At 42.9% G+C, this 15,836-nt stretch overlaps 1 protein-coding gene across 1 annotated transcript in view; it reads left to right on the forward strand.

Moving 5' to 3' along the window:
• The first annotated feature begins 3,958 nt into the window (after positions 1 to 3,958).
• arl9 (ADP-ribosylation factor-like 9) overlaps positions 3,959 to 15,836 on the forward strand; it is a 55,778-nt gene continuing 43,900 nt past the window's right edge. The window contains exon 1 of the mRNA XM_059989804.1: positions 3,959 to 4,476. Coding sequence (XP_059845787.1) covers positions 4,291 to 4,476 — 186 coding nt within the window. The 5' untranslated portion in view covers positions 3,959 to 4,290. The remainder of the gene's footprint in view (positions 4,477 to 15,836) is intronic.

The raw sequence follows: 15,836 nt of genomic DNA on the forward strand, positions 1-15,836 counted from the left end.
TGTCATTAGCTTTCTTCATTGCCTGCTGTACCTGCATGCTTGCTTTCATTGACTGATGTACAAGAACACCTAGATCTCGTTGTACTTCCCCTTTTCCTAACTTGACTCCATTTAGATAGTAATCTGCCTTCCTGTTCTTGCCACCAAAGTGGATAACCTCACATTTATCCACATTAAACTGCATCTGCCATACATTTGCCCACTCACCCAACCTGTCCAAGTCACCCTGCATTCTTATAACATCCTCCTGACATTTCACACTGCCACCCAGCTTTGTGTCATCGGCAAATTTGGTAACATTATTTTTAATCCCTTCATCTAAATCATTAATGTATATTGTAAACAGCTGCGGTCCCAGCACTGAACCTTGTGGTACCCCACTGGTCACAGCCTGCCGTTCTGAAAGGGACCCGTTAATCGCTACTCTTTGTTTCCTGTCAGCCAACCAATTTTCAATCCATGTCAGTACTCTGCCCCCAATACCATGTGCCCTAATTTTGCCCACTAATCTCCTATGTGGGACTTTATCAAAAGCTTGCTGGAAGTCCAGGTACACTACATCCACTGGCTCTCCCATGTCCATTTTCATAGTTACAGCCTCAAAAAACTCCAGAAGATTAGTCAAGCATGATTTTCCCTTCATAAATCCATGCTGACTTGGACTGGTCCTTCTACTGCTATCCAAATGTGTTGTAATTTCCTCTTTTATAATTGACTCCAGCATCTTTCCCACCACTGACGTCAGGCTAACCAGTCTATAGTTCCTTGTTTTCTCTCTCCCTCCTTTCTTGAAAAGTGGGACAACATTTGCCACCCTCCAATCAGCAGGAACTGTTCCTGAATCTATAGAACATTGGAAAATGATTACCAATGCGTCCACAATTTCTAGAGCCACCTCTTTAAGTACCCTGGGATGCAGATCATCAGGTCCCGGGGACTTACCAGTATTCAGACTCAACAGTCTATCCAACACCGTTTCTTGCCTAATATAAATTTCCTTCAGTTCATCCTTTACCCTAATTCCTTTGGCCACTATTACATCTGGGAGGTTGTTTGTGTCTTCCCTAGTGAAGACAGATCCAAAGTACCTGTTCAACTTGTCTGCTATTTCCTTGTTCCCCATAATAAATTCACCCGTTTCTGTCTTCAATGGCCCAATTTTGGTCTTAACTATTTTTTTCCACCAGCACACAAAATGCTGGTGGAACACAGCAGGCCAGGCAGCATCTATAAGGAGAAGCACTTTCAACATTTCAGGCCGAGACCCTTCATCAGTCCTGACGAAGGGTCTTGGCCCGAAACGTTGACAGTGCTTCTCCTTATAGATGCTGCCTGGCCTGCTGTGTTCCAATTCCATCATCCAAATCATTGACATATGACATGAAAAGAAGCAGTCCCAACACAGACCCTGTGGAACACCACTAGTTAATGCAGCCAACCAGAAAAGGCTCCCTTTATTCACACTGTTTGCCCTCTGCCAATCAGCCACTGCTCTATCCTTTCCTGTAATACCATGGGCCAGTAGCTTGTTAAGCTGCCTCATGTGGCACCTTGTCAAAGGCTTCTGTAAATCCAAGTATACAATGTCCACTTACTCTCCTTTAACTATTCTGCTTGTTACTTCTTCAAAGTATTCCAACAGATTTGTCAGGAAAGATTTTCCCTTGAGGAAACTATGCTGACTACGGTCTATTTTATCATGTACCTCCAAGTACCCAAGACCTCATCCGTGATAATCAACTCCACCATCTTCCCAACCACTGAGGTCTGACTAACTGACCTATAGTTTCCTTTCTTCTGCCTCTTTCCCTGCTTGAAGAGTGGAATGACATTTGCAAATTTCCAGTCCTCCGCAACCATGCCAGAATCTATTGATTCTTGTAAGATTATTACTAATGCCTTTACAATCTTTTCAGCCACCTCTTTCAAAATCCTTGGTGTAGACTACCTGGTCTGCGTGATTTATCTACCTTCAGACTCTCAGTTTCCCAAGCACCTTCTCAGAAGTAATGGCAGCTTCACTCACTTCTGCCCCCTGACACCCTTGAACTTCTGGCATACTCTTGTGTCTTCCCCAGTGAAGATTGATGCAAAATACTTATTCTTATCATCCACTATTTCCTTGTCTCTCATTACTACCTCTCCAGCATCATCTTCCAGGAGTCCCATATCTACTCCCACCTCTTTTGACTCTTTATAAAACTGAAAAAATGTTTGGCATCCTCTTTAGTATGGCTAGCTTAGCATTGCATTCCATCTTTTCATTCTTTGACTTTTTAGTTGTGTTCTGTTTTTAAAAGCTTCTCAATCCTCTAACTTCCCACAAAATTTTGCTCTATTTGCCCTCTCTTTGTCTTTTATGTGGCTTTGACTTCTTTTGTTAGTCATGGTTGTGTCATCTTGCCTTCAGAATACTTCCTCTTTGAGATATATAAATCCTGTGCCTTCTGAATTGCTCCCAGAAACTCCAACCATTGCTGTTCTATGATCATCCCTGCTAGTGTCCCCTTCCAATCAACTTTTGCCAGCTCCTCACAGTCTCTCTAATTCCCTTTACTCTAATAGTTATACATCTGTAATACTGATAAGGCATGCTTGCTTTGATCAGTTGAGGCATTGAGTTCAACAGCCAGGAAGTTATGTTGCAGCTTTATAAAACTCTACTTGGGCACAACTGGAGTATGGTATTCATTTCAGGTCACCCCATTATAGGAAGGATTTGGAGGCTTTGGAGAGGGTCAAGAGCAGTGGTTCCCAACGTGGGGCGTAATTTGATTTTTAAGGGGGGCAATTCGAGAATGAGTTATTAACAGTGAATTTTTTCTAGTAAGTCTGTGTGAGTATGAGTGTGTGTGCGCGAGTTAATACATATGTGTATATACAGTATGCATACATAAAAATACTTGTGTGTATGTACATGTGTAATTGCGTATGTACTGTATATATAGTGTATCACCATCATTACAACCATCAAATGGCTTTCATAATTAAATTAATGAATTGACTGATGTAGGGAGGAACGAATGAACAAGTCCAAACGTGTAAGAAACTCGTACGAGTTCGCACCAATGCTGCTTTATGCAGTAGCTTTTGGTTCTTGGTGGTGTGAAGGTGTGTACATTGCATCATCTCTTTTAAACGGTGTATCTGTCTTTGTATGCTGTAGAAACGAATCGGCATTGTTTTATTATATTTATCATTATTATTATTTTAATATCACTTAATGTTCTTTTTTTTACAATTTCTTAGTAATTTCTTCCTCAGAACTTTAACAGTCCTTTGGTTCTTTTATTTTTCTCTTTCATGAATGCCATGTTCTTTGGAAGCTTGTTTAAACCGAGTTAATGGTCTTTTAGGCTTCCTCCAGGTGAATAGGAGTTCACTTTTTGAATAATAAGAATTATCTATCACCACAGGGGGCATCAGGATTTTAGAGGTGATTAGGTGGGGCATGACCAAAAAAAGGTTGGGAACCACTGGTCTAGAGGTTACCAAGAAGCCTGGATAAGAAGGTATCTGCTAAAAGAACACAAATGTGTTGTTTTCTCTAAATTGGTGGAGGCTGAAATGAGGGAGATTTGACGGATGTTTTATAGAATTATGAGAGTATGATTTTTTTCCTGAGTCAAAATGTCTAATACAAGCTGGCATACATTTAAGATAAGAGGAGAAAAGTTTAAAGATGTCTAGTGAGGGTGGGGTGATAGGTAAGGTAAGCCTTTTAAGAGGCTCTTAGGTAAGAGAATAGATGATGCACCATCAATAACTCACACTGAGACGTAAGGCGAGATATCGGCTTTTATTGACTGGAAGAAGGAACCAGGAGTGAGTGCCCATCATACTATGTCCTGGAGACTGAGGCCGAGCGTCAGGCCTCAGATCTCCTTTATACAGGGGCCTGTGGGAGGAGCCACAGGAGCAGTCAGCAGGGGGCGTGTCCCGACAGGCACATAGTTCACCACAATAGAGGAATATGGAAATTGTATAGGCCTGTCCCTGCGCTTTAAATGTGTTCACCGTGGTTTTGACCTCTGTAAAGAGAAAACGGCTCTTTAGTTTCTGGCTCTGTGTAACGTCCTTCTCTGGGTTGGAGGGCCCGGGCGGCGAGGCTACTCCTCCGGCTGACGGTTGCACTGGCTCACAATGCCAAGGTTGCCACTCATAGAGGGCGTGTCGGCGGCAGGGGAGGGGAGAGGCCTTGTTTCCAGCCTGGGAGTGGCTCCGAGCTCGGAATGAAACCGTGTGCGTTCAACCACTTCCACTCTTAATCGGGCCGTGTTGGTGCTGCTGATGCTGGAGCAGATTTATCGCACTGGGCTGCTCGGGGTAGCAGTGGCGTTGGTCGGCGGAGTCCTTTACGCCGCCTGGGGCAGATGGTTCGGTGGCGAGAGGCCAGTGGTCAAGACTGGCTCGGGGGAGAGGCCGGTGATCGGGACGGAGGAGGAGGAGAGGCGGGTGAATGAGCCGGGGCCGGAGGTAAGGCCGAGAGTTTCTCCTTTATCCATTTACTGATCTTTAAAAGGCCGGGATTACGCGACAATTTGTGCTGAAATACTAGGAAGTAGTGCAAATCAGAATGTTCTTGCCGAGCTGTGTGACAGAAAAAACAGTCTGCATTGTCAATATTTATTTCAACTGAGATGGGATCAGACAAGATTAGCAGTCTGAACTTTTCAAGTTTTAAGTTTTCCTCTGAATAGATTCCCCATTGTGTTCACCAGACTGTAAGAGTAATTTTAAACAGCAATCCTCACTTTATAGTTTGTTTTATTTTCTCTCTCCATGAGACAAGCCCTTCAAAGCAAATATAATTGATGGTCAGCGAGGAAAACCGTAAAGAGTATTATGGAAAAGGCCACTTTAATTTTCAGCGACATTAACTATGAGACTGAGTTCACGATAGAAGCATTAGTATGAGGAGCAGGATATCCTGAGGGCCCTCGAACTTGTTTTAACTAACGTTGTGTGTTGGTAAAATATTGTGGAAGTGGTGTGCCCCTATACGAAGGAGGTTTACTCTATCAAAACGCCTGCAACTGTGCTAGAAGTGCCTGGGCTTGCAATATAGTCAACTCTTACAGTACCATCATCCCTCACCATAAACACAAGTTTACATTTATTCGCTTTTGCTTCTGGTATCTGTATCTTAATCTTCAGCATTTGAAGACAAAAGATAACCTTTCCAATGGTTTACATTTAAATTATGCCACTATTGCAAGATCAGGCCAAACTGATTCTGATCCTCTGAATTGATCCACTCATTCCAATTTAGGAATTGTGCTTTAAATGTATCTATTTTATTTTTCCCATAATAATAATGTAGAAAACCTCTTCATATCCTTAAATACATAATGCAAGACAACTGTTCAGGTAGTGGAAGTTCACCATTACAGAACTCTCAAATTATTTGAGATACGAAGTAAAGTTAATTCTTACAGAACTTATGTGGGGTAAAAGTAAATTAAAAAAAAAACTCTCTTAACCCAGTTTTGGATTTTAACCCACATTGTCACTGGCATTCCCTTCTTCTCCAAAGGGCAAAACTCACCTCAAATGTGGTCTATGTACTTCCTCAAATTAGTCATTTTCACTCTGCAATTTATCTTCCTTTTTATTTTGTAGATCGTTCCTTTGTATTGGGGAACAAGTTTTCTGGTATATCTATTAAAACTCAAATAAGGACTTAATTTCCTTTGTGCTGAACTTTGTATCCCAGTTTCTGAGTTTCATGTGTGGCATATCCAAGTTGTGCAATGCGTTTCAATTCCACCACTCTTCCTGAATTTCCACAACTCCAGCTTCCATGAATAGCCTTTTTACTTGGAATTCTGTTCAATAACATTGAAAGGACATTTGGAAATACATGGATAGGAGAGGTTTAGAGGGCTATGAGCCAAAGGTGGGCTGCTTGGACTGGATCAGTGGTTCAATTTAATGTCAGTATACAACCTGAAATCCTTACTGTTTGGAAACATCCATGAAACAGAAAGTATTCCAGGTGAATGACAGAAAAACATTAGAACCCCAAAGTCCCCCTTCCCTCTTTGTTCCAGCAAAAAGTATCAGCCCCTCCACCAACACCCATCAAGCAATAACAACCCCCCACCCCCAGAAACCATGATCTGTTGACCATCCAAAACTATAACACCTCAACATCTCAACAGGCCCACTCTCTAACTAATGAGAGAGAGAGGTATTGCTCTTGTCACAGCGAGGGTGAGGCCAACAGCTTGCTGTTTTGATGCTACAATCTGCAGCATTGCTTATTTTTGTTCTCCCGACTTGAGAATCAGCAGACTCTCTCTCACCAGAGAGAGAGTGTGATAGCTTGAGTACAGAGGCTTCTGACAGCCATGTCCACTGTTTTGATGTTTCAATCTCCTGCGAAGCTTCAGTGACGGATCGGGTCATCCACAGGGCCACGCCCCAAAGGCACATGGCTTCTCAGCTGCTCCTGTAGATCCCAAAATGCAGGCCACTCGGCTAATTCTGAAAAGCAAGAACTTCTGTGAAGAACATAGTCTGAGCACAGTGTAGATCATGGGCTCTGACAGGACCCTAGCCACATTGAAAAGGGAAAAAAGAGACATGAGAACAAGAGATTTAAGCTGTTTCGTGAATGAGCTCAAATTCGTCGTTCAGGGTCTGCAAAAACTTCTGGCGCAGTCTTTAGCTCCTCCCACTTGCTGGGCAACACAGTTGGCATAGACATGTTTGACCTTCAGGCCTGTAGTGACACTGTATAGTGAAAGTTTAGAGGGAAATGGGCCAAACATTGGCAAATGGGACTACCTTAGGCAGGCAACTTGGTAAGCAGAGACAAGTTGAACCATTCCTGTAGTGTATTATTCTGTCACTCCTTGTTCTGAGGTGTGAAGGGCATGAGCAATAAGTGCAGTCTGGATGGGTTGTCACCTTTTTCCCTGAGGTGTAAGAAGCTGAGGATGACCTTTGTAGAAGTGTGCACAGCCATGAAAAGAATGAACATGGGGGAGGGAGGTCTATTACTAGAAAGCATAGGGCTAAAGTGAGAGAGGAGAAGTTGTAAAGGAACATGAGAGTTGTGGGCTTAAATTGGGTGAAATTTGTTACTGTGTTCAGTAAAGTTTTTTTCAGTGGATTCTAGTTTGATTAACCAATGGTCCAAGAGCAAGAATGTGATGCTAAGGCTTTATAAGGCACTGGTGAGACCTCACCTTGAGTATTGTGAACAGTTTTGGGCCCCTCATCTTAGAAAATATAAGTTTGTAGACAGTTTGGGCACGCTGGTCAAAATTTCTGTTACTGTGAATAGCTAAGCGAGTAAAAGATGACCTGATTTCCAAAAGGCATAAAGTTAAAGATGACACATTTCTTTAATAGCTTAAGCAAGGTTACTTTTTTTATTTCCCATCTTTTACAGTTTCAAAATAACAAAAAAGGAAAAGGGCCCGAAGCAAAAGTTTGGGCACCCTGCATGGTCAGTACTTAGAAACACCCCCTTGGCAAGTATCACAGCTTGTAAATGCTTTCTATAGCAAGCTAAGGGACTTTCAATTCTTGTTTGGGGCATTTTCGCCCATTCTTCCTTGCAAAAGGCTTCTAGTTCTGTGAGATTCTTGGGCCATTTTGCATGCACTGCTTTTTTGAGGTTTATCCACAGATTTTCGATGATGTTTATGTCAGGGGACTGTGAGGGCCATGGCAAAACCTTCAGCTTGTGCCTCTTGAGGTAGTCCATTGTGGATTTTGAAGTGTGTTTAGGATCATTATCCTGTTGTAGAAGCCATCTTCTTTTCATCTTCAGCTTTTTTACAGACAGTGTGATGTTTGCTTCCAGAATTTGCTGGTACTTAATTGAATTCATTCTTCCCTCTACCAGTGAAATGTTCCCCGTGCCACTGGTTGCAATACAAGCCCAAAGTGTGATCGATCCACCCCCGTGCTTAACAGTTGGAGAGGTGTTCTTTTCATGAAATTCTGCACCCTTTTTTCATCAGTCCACAGGACTTGTTCCCAAAATGCATCAGGCTTGTTTAGATGTTCCTTTGCAAACTTCTGACACTGAATTTTGTGGTGAGGACACAGGAAAGATTTTCTTCTGATGACTCTTCCACGAAGGTCATATTTGTGTAGGTGTTGCTGCATAGTAGAACAGTACACCACCATTCCAGAGTCTGCTAAATCTTCTTGAAGGTCTTTTGCAGTCAAACGGGGGTTTTGATTTGCCTTTCTAGCAATGCTACGAGCAGTTCTTTTTCTTTAAAAATCTTTTTATTACATTATAATCAGTTAAATGAACATATCAATAATAACAATATCAAGAGAACAGGATTACAATAATAGCTATAATGCACACAAACATAAATTCCAAATATCATATCCAGACATATCCACCTGCGTTCTTGATAATTGAAACAGGAAAAAATTCAGAAGATTTGTTCAAAAGAGAAAAAAAACCCCTAAACAGAAAACAAAACAAAAAAAACTCGGGCTGCCATAATTTGTTAATTATAATTATTCTGTCCTTGACTCCGTTCCTCCTTCCATAAACGGTTAAGTGTTAGGAAAAAGGATTAAAAAAAATCAACTGAAGTTATATGTATGGAAATATTGAATAGAAGACTTCCAAGTTTCCTCGAACTTAATCGAGGAGTTAACCGTGCCACTCCTAATTTTTTCTAGGTTTAAACAAGCTATAGTTTGAGAAAACCATTGACGTGTAGTAGGGGGATCAAAATCCTTCCATTTAAATAAAATGGATCTTCTGGCCATCAGCGTAACAAATGGTATCAAACAGCAGGCTGAAGATGATAAATAACTATAATCAATCATTGGTAATCCAAAAATTGCAGTAATTAGATGGAGTTGTAAATCAATATGTAAAACAGCTGAAACAATATCAAAGATGTCTTTCCAATATTTTTTCAGAAGAGGGCAGGACCAAAGCATATGGGTTAAAGAGGCAACCTCAGAGATACACCTGTCACACATAGGGTTTATATGGGAATTAAAATGGGCTAGTTTGTCTTTTGACATATGTTCTATGAACCACTTTAAATTATATTAAAGTATGTCTAGCACACATTGAAGGAGTATTAACTAATTTAAGAATCATTTCCCATTCTTCTATGGATATACTTACTTTAAATTCTCGTTCCCATTTATTCTTTATTTTATCAGATATACCTGAAGGGATTTTTATGATCAAATTGTAGACAGTTGCTATTACACTCTAGTAAGGGATTTAAACTTAATTTTCTCCCCATAATTTCAGATTGATATGACATCGGGAAAGGTAGGCAAAATAACATTCAAAAGATTTCTAATCTGTAGTATCTAAAAAAAGTGCAATCTAGGAAAATTGTATTTATTAGGTAACTGTTCAAAAGACATAAAACAGTTATCCATAAGTAAATCACAAAAATAGTGTAAAGAGGGTTTCTTCTTTTTGATAACTAGCAGGAATGCTAATTTACTGATAACGAGAATGGTATTCCTTTGTAAACCAAATGGGGATTAATGTTCTTTCTTCTGAGTCTGTAAGCTTTTGTTGACGGGCTTTTGGGCAGATCGGCACGAGGGGGTCGAGAGAGAGGACGCAATGCTCTAAACTGGGCGAGGATCGGACCCCAAAGGGGGGTCCGAGGCCGGGAGGTTCTCCGAGGGGGGGGGGATGAAGCTAGATGTGCTTGGTTGACCACTCGGAGGGTCCTGAGCTGTTTGGAGAGTCGAGGAGTTCGGAGGGTCCTGAGCTGCGAGTCGAGGAGTTCGGAGGGGAGCGAATGGTGGCCAGAAGACTTCAGTAATTGAGCTCCAACGGCTGTGCACGAAGTGGTTTGGACTTTGATAAGTTTGGCGCCTTTTCTTTAATTTTCTCTTCATATATACTGTATCGTTATTAATCACTTAGTTATAGTAACCTTTATAAATTGTACTCATTTAATCGCATATGGTGTACTGTCTGTTTTTGGGCGAGGCGGGGACATCACACAGCATCCACACCAGCTGATTACCCAGTTTGGCGGGGCCGAAGGCTGCTCCCCCTAGACGAGAACGAGCTGAGCGAGCCTGAGGCGACCCAAGGGGTTACATTGTGGGGTGCTCGTCCGGGGTTGATTTCTGTGGAAGCTGTGGGATCGCCCTTTTTGGATTGTGTCTGCGGCGAAGAGCTGGTGTGCCTTTGTGGGTGTGTGATTGCTGGTTATCGTTACGTGTGTGTTGGGTGGGGTGGCTGCTGTTGCTAGCCTGGAGGTCGTTGTTCGATTTCCGACTAGTGCTGACGAAATGGTGGTGGGACCATGGGCTGTCCGTACTGTTTGGAGAGTGAGGAGTGACAGGTTGGGATGTTTCAGCAGTGGTGAGCTCCGCTCGGTTGTTGGAATAACGTCCAGCCCTAAAGGGGCGGAGGCGTGGGCAGAGCGGACCCCTCATTTGTTGGGTGAGTGGCAGTGCTTGGCTGAGGGAAAGCGACAGGGACAGGTTGAAAGTTTGAGTAGGCGGGCTGGTGACTTTGTTAGAACTGTCGGGCGCAATTACCTCGAAGTGACCGCTGCCAGTTCTGGGAAAGTGTGGGAAAATGCGTGTGGTTCGACTGGAAGTCAAATGCCGCAGCTGGGGGGCTTATCATATCCGTGGCAGGAGATTGGTGGGAAGTTTTTAGGGTATCTCTTTTTGCCTAGAGGGGCAGATAAATTGCTTGTGGTGCCAAGGGGATCAGTTGTTCCGTTGATTCGAGAGGTGTCGGGAAACTTAGAGGAGGCCCAGTGGGGGAACGGCTTGGGGTCTCTGGGGGAGCACATTCCCAGCAATGTACCAAGGAACTCCCGAAAGGAACAGACTCTATTCCTGAAGGTTTAGAGGGGCCACGCGCACAGGTGTTGTTACGGATGGATGGAAGTCAAGTTAAAGCCATCCTGGGCACCGGGGCGCCGGTTAAGTTGCTGTACAGTTTGTTTCATAACCGTTATTGGAAGCATTTATCCTTGACGACATTGAGGACACTGGAGATTCGGGGTACCAGTGCCGGTGATTATCCAGACGACGGTTGTTGGTCAGTGAAAATGGAGTTCTTGGAGGCAAATGTGGAGGAGACTGAGGTTCATGAATCGTTAATGCTGATGTGTCCGGACCCTGTTGAGACGGGCAGCGTTTCTGTTCTAGAGAGGACCAATATCCTGCTGGTGTGCTTGGGGGCCTGCCCGGAAGAGGCGGGTGAGCGTTGTTTGGAGGCATTGTCGATGCACCCAGAGTTTCGAGCTGCTTGTGTGGACGTGTGTAGCAGCATTGGGCTGATACCGAATTCAAACAAGAGCCAGTGGCGGTACGGCCTGGGGGAAGTATCTGAGGGTGAGACCCTCTTAGTGGACGCTGCGAAATACCACGAGGGAGCGGAGTTGACTGCTGAAGACACCTCGGAGAGAGAGAGGTTGCGGCGACTGGCCCCTGAAGCCGTGGAAGACATAGGCAGCGTGTGTGTGGATTGTATTGCGTTGAAGAGGCGCACTGTCAGTGACCAGAATATGGCCCTGAGGGCCGGAGAGGCGATGGCCTGTCTGAGTGGTGCGAAATGGTTTAAGGTGCTGGATCTGAGGAGTGGATGTTGCCAGATCCCGATGAGTGGGGCCAACAAGGAGAAGACGGCTGTTATAAATTCCCTAGGAGTCTTCGGGTCCGAAAAGATGCCACAGGGCATATCTGGAGCCCTTGCAACCTTCCTGCTGGGCAGGTGGAAGACCATAGGGGATATGGAGGCGTTTGGAGTTTTGGTGTATGTGGATGATCTCTTGGTGTTTGGATTTGCCTCAGGAGAATATGAAGTGAGGTCGTTGCAGGAGCAGCTGAGAACTACCGAGTTAAAGTGTTTTCGGGACACGTGCCAGGGCTGGCAAAGGTCGCAGCTCGTGAGTGACTGTCTCTACGGAACCAAGTTTGAAATGAAGACGGAGAGACTGGAGAAAGTGATCTGGAACCATTCGGAAGACTTACAAGTTGGAGAGAATGAAGAAAGTTGTCTGACTGAGGGTAATAGCAAACTGAGAACCCGGAGAGGGGAGTTTGCGGAGGTGAAGAAATTACAGACAAATCTCAGAAGAGAGAAGCGGAGGCTTGAAGGGAACCTGAAGGTGACCATCGACAGTTCAAATGAAGTGCAAAACCTGAAAGTTGATCTGGAAGAAGTCATGAGGAAGAAAAAGCTGGAGAGAAGTGCAGTGAATACTGAACAGGAGGCTGAAGAGACTGCGGGAGCAGTGCAGGCCACGTATTTCCGTTTGGAGAAGATCAAACAGCAGCTACTGATCACAGGACTGAGGAAGAATACAGATTCGATGGATGATGTGCTGGATGTGTGGTACATGCTGCCTTTTGCTGACTTTCCCTCGATTGAGGAAGAGACCTTTGGCCCTTCTCCCATTGAGTCAGGTGTAGCGGGGAGGGTTAGCTGTGTGCAGTGTGGGGCATGAGTGAGAGGTTGAGAGAGGAGTTGGTAGTGGGCCCAAGGTATCCCCAGTTGTGTCCGAGCCTGAAGGGTTTAGGTGAGGGGGTACGGAGGTCTCAGAAGGGTTAGGGAACTCCCAGATAGTTGGCCTAAGTAGCACCTGAAAAACAGGGCGTGAGGGTTACTGTGTGGGGAGGAGATGTCACTGTTTGTGCTTGGGTTACGGTGTGTTGGCAGGAAAGGTGGCGAGTTATTTAGTAGTCATGAGGACATGACTTTTATTTGGTGGAGGGAGAGTGTAAAGAGGGTTTCTTCTTTTTGTTAACTAGCAGGAATGCTAATTTACTGATAACGAGAATGGTATTCCTTTGTAAACCAAATGGGGATTAATGTTCTTTCTTCTGAGTCTGTAAGCTTTTGTTGACGGGCTTTTGGGCAGGTCGGCACGAGGGGGTCGAGAGAGAGGACGCAATGCTCTAAACTGGGCGAGGATCGGACCCCAAAGGGGGGTCCAAGGCCGGGAGATTCTCCGAGGAGGGGGGAGATGAAGCTAGATGTGCTTGGTTGACCACTCGGAGGGTCCTGAGCTGTTTGGAGAGTCGAGGAGTTCGGAGGGTCCTGAGCTGCGAGTCGAGGAGTTCGGAGGGGAGCGAATGGTGGCTAGAAGACTTCAGTAATTGATCTCCAACGGCTATGCACGAAGTGGTTTGGACTTTGATAAGTTTGGCGCCTTTTCTTTAATTTTCTCTTCATATATACTGTATCGTTATTAATCACTTAGTTATAGTAACCTTTATAAATTGTACTCATTTAATCGCATATGGTGTACTGTCTGTTTTTGGGCGAGGCGGGGACATCACACAGCATCCACACCAGCTGATTACCCAGTTTGGCAGGGCCGAAGGCTGCTCCCCCTAGACGAGAACGAGCTGAGCGAGCCTGAGGCGACCCAAGGGGTTACAATAGTTTATTACTTTCATTTTCCAAAGAAGAAAGGCTTGATCAATTCTGGATGGTTGAAAAAAAATTAAATAAAACGGGGCTAGAAAGGGTAAATTTATTCAAATCAAAAAATTTATGAAATTGAAACCATATTTGTATTGTATATTTAATTATTGGGTTAGTAATTTGTTTATTCAAGTTAGTAAATGCAAAGGGGAGTAAAGCCCCTAAAATAGACTCCAATGAAAATCCTTACACAGACTCACGTTCAAGATTCAACCACCATGGACTTTGGGTTTTATCTAACTTTTGGGTCCAAGAGGTTAAATTTCAGATGATAGTAATCTGAATAGTAAAATCTAAATTTCGGCATTGCCAAACCATCATCCTTTTTGGATTTTTGTAAGTATTTCTTACTCAACCTTGGATTTTTACCCTGCCATATATATGAAGAAATTTTGGAATCAATAATATCAAAAAAGGATTCGGGAATGAAAATTGGTACTACCTGAAATAAATAAAGAAACTTAGGTAAAACTATTATCTTAGTAGCATTGATTCAGCCAACTAATGATAAGGACATCGGAGACCATTTAGTTAATAATTGTTTAATATGATCAATTAAAGATAAGAAATTAGCCTTAAATAGGCCCTGATGTTTCTTAGTAATTTTAAACGCTAAATACATAAAGTAATCTGTAGCCAATCTAAATGTAAATTAAAGTTTGTGTATTTTATGGGAATAACTCACTCTTAGCAAAATTTAATTGATAACCAGAAAAGCTACTAAATTGAGCAGGTAATGATATTACTGAAGGAAGGGATTTCTCTGGATTAGAAATATATAATTACAAGTCATCTGCATATAATGATACATGTGTTTCATTGCCCCGCATAATGCCAAATATATTTGGTGAATCTCGAAAAGCAATTGTCAAGGGTTCTAAAGCAATGTCAAATAGTAAAGGTCTTAAAGGACAGCTCTGCCTAGTACCATGAAAAAGCCTAAAAAAGGGAGATCTGTGACTATTTGTAACTACAGAGGTCAAAGGTGTATGATGTATCGATTTAATCCAGGATATAAACTTTAAACTAAAATTAAATTTCTCAAGTGTATTAAACAAATATTTTAATTCAATTCTGTCAAATGTCTTCTCTGCATCCAATGAAATAATACATTCTGGAATTTTAGGTGAGGAAGTATATATAATATTCAATAATCTCCTAACATTAAAGTATGAGTAACGATTTTTTATAAATCCTGTCTGATCTTCTGAAATAGTTTTGGGCAACACTTTTTCCAATCTAATTGCCATTATTTTAGAAAGAACTTAAAAATCTACATTCAACAAAAATATTGGTCTGTATAAAGCACATATAGTAGGGTCTTTATCTTTTTTAAAATTTAAGGAAATGGATGCTTCATAAAAAGATTGTGGTAGTTTACCTATCAATCTGCATCCAGAGACTTGGCCTGCACTGTCTTCTGGGGCAGAGCATTCCACATATCCACCACTCTGGGTGAAAAAGTTTTTCCACATCTCTGTTCGAAATGGCCTACCCCTTATTCTTAAACTGTGGCCTCTAGTTCTGGACTCACCCATCAGCGGGAACATGCTTCCTGCCTCCAGTGTGTCAATATGTTTCAATCAGGTCCCCTCTCATCCTTCTAAATTCCAGTGTATACAAGCCCAGTTGCTCCAGTCTTTCAACATATGACAGTCCCGCCATTCCGGGAATTAACCTTGTGAACCTACGCTGCACTCCCTCAATAGCAAAAATGTCCTTCCTCAAATTTGGAGACCAAAACTGCACACAATACTCCAGGTGTAGTCTCACCAGGGCCCTGTACAGCTGCAGAAGGACCTCTTTACTCCTATACTCAATTCCTCTTGTTATAAAAGCCAGCATGCCATTAGCTTTCTTCACTGCCTGCTGTACCTGCATGCTTGCTTTCATTGACTGGTGTACAAGAACACCTAGATCTCGTTGTACTTCCCCTTTTCCTAACTTGACTCCATTTAGATAGTAATCTGCCTTCCTGTTCTTGCCACCAAAGTGGATAACCTCACATTTATCCACATTAAACTGCATCTGCCATACATTTGCCCACTCACCCAACCTGTCCAAGTCACCCTGCATTCTTATAACATCCTCCTGGCATTTCACACTGCCACCCAGCTTTGTGTCATCGGCAAATTTGCTAACGTTACTTTTAATCCCTTCATCTAAATCATTAATGTATATTGTAAACAGCTGCGGTCCCAGAACTGAACCTTGTGGTACCCCACTGGTCACAGCCTGCCGTTCTGAAAGGGACCCGTTAATCGCTACTCTTTGTTTCCTGTCAGCCAACCAATTTTCAATCCATGTCAGTACTCTGCCCCCAATACCATGTGCCCTAATTTTGCCCACTAATCTCCTATGTGGGACTTTATCAAAAGCTTTCTGGAAGTCCAGGTACACTACATCTACT

The sequence above is a fragment of the Hypanus sabinus genome, chromosome 14 (genome assembly GCF_030144855.1).
Source record: "Hypanus sabinus isolate sHypSab1 chromosome 14, sHypSab1.hap1, whole genome shotgun sequence".
Classification (NCBI taxonomy): domain Eukaryota; kingdom Metazoa; phylum Chordata; class Chondrichthyes; order Myliobatiformes; family Dasyatidae; genus Hypanus; species Hypanus sabinus.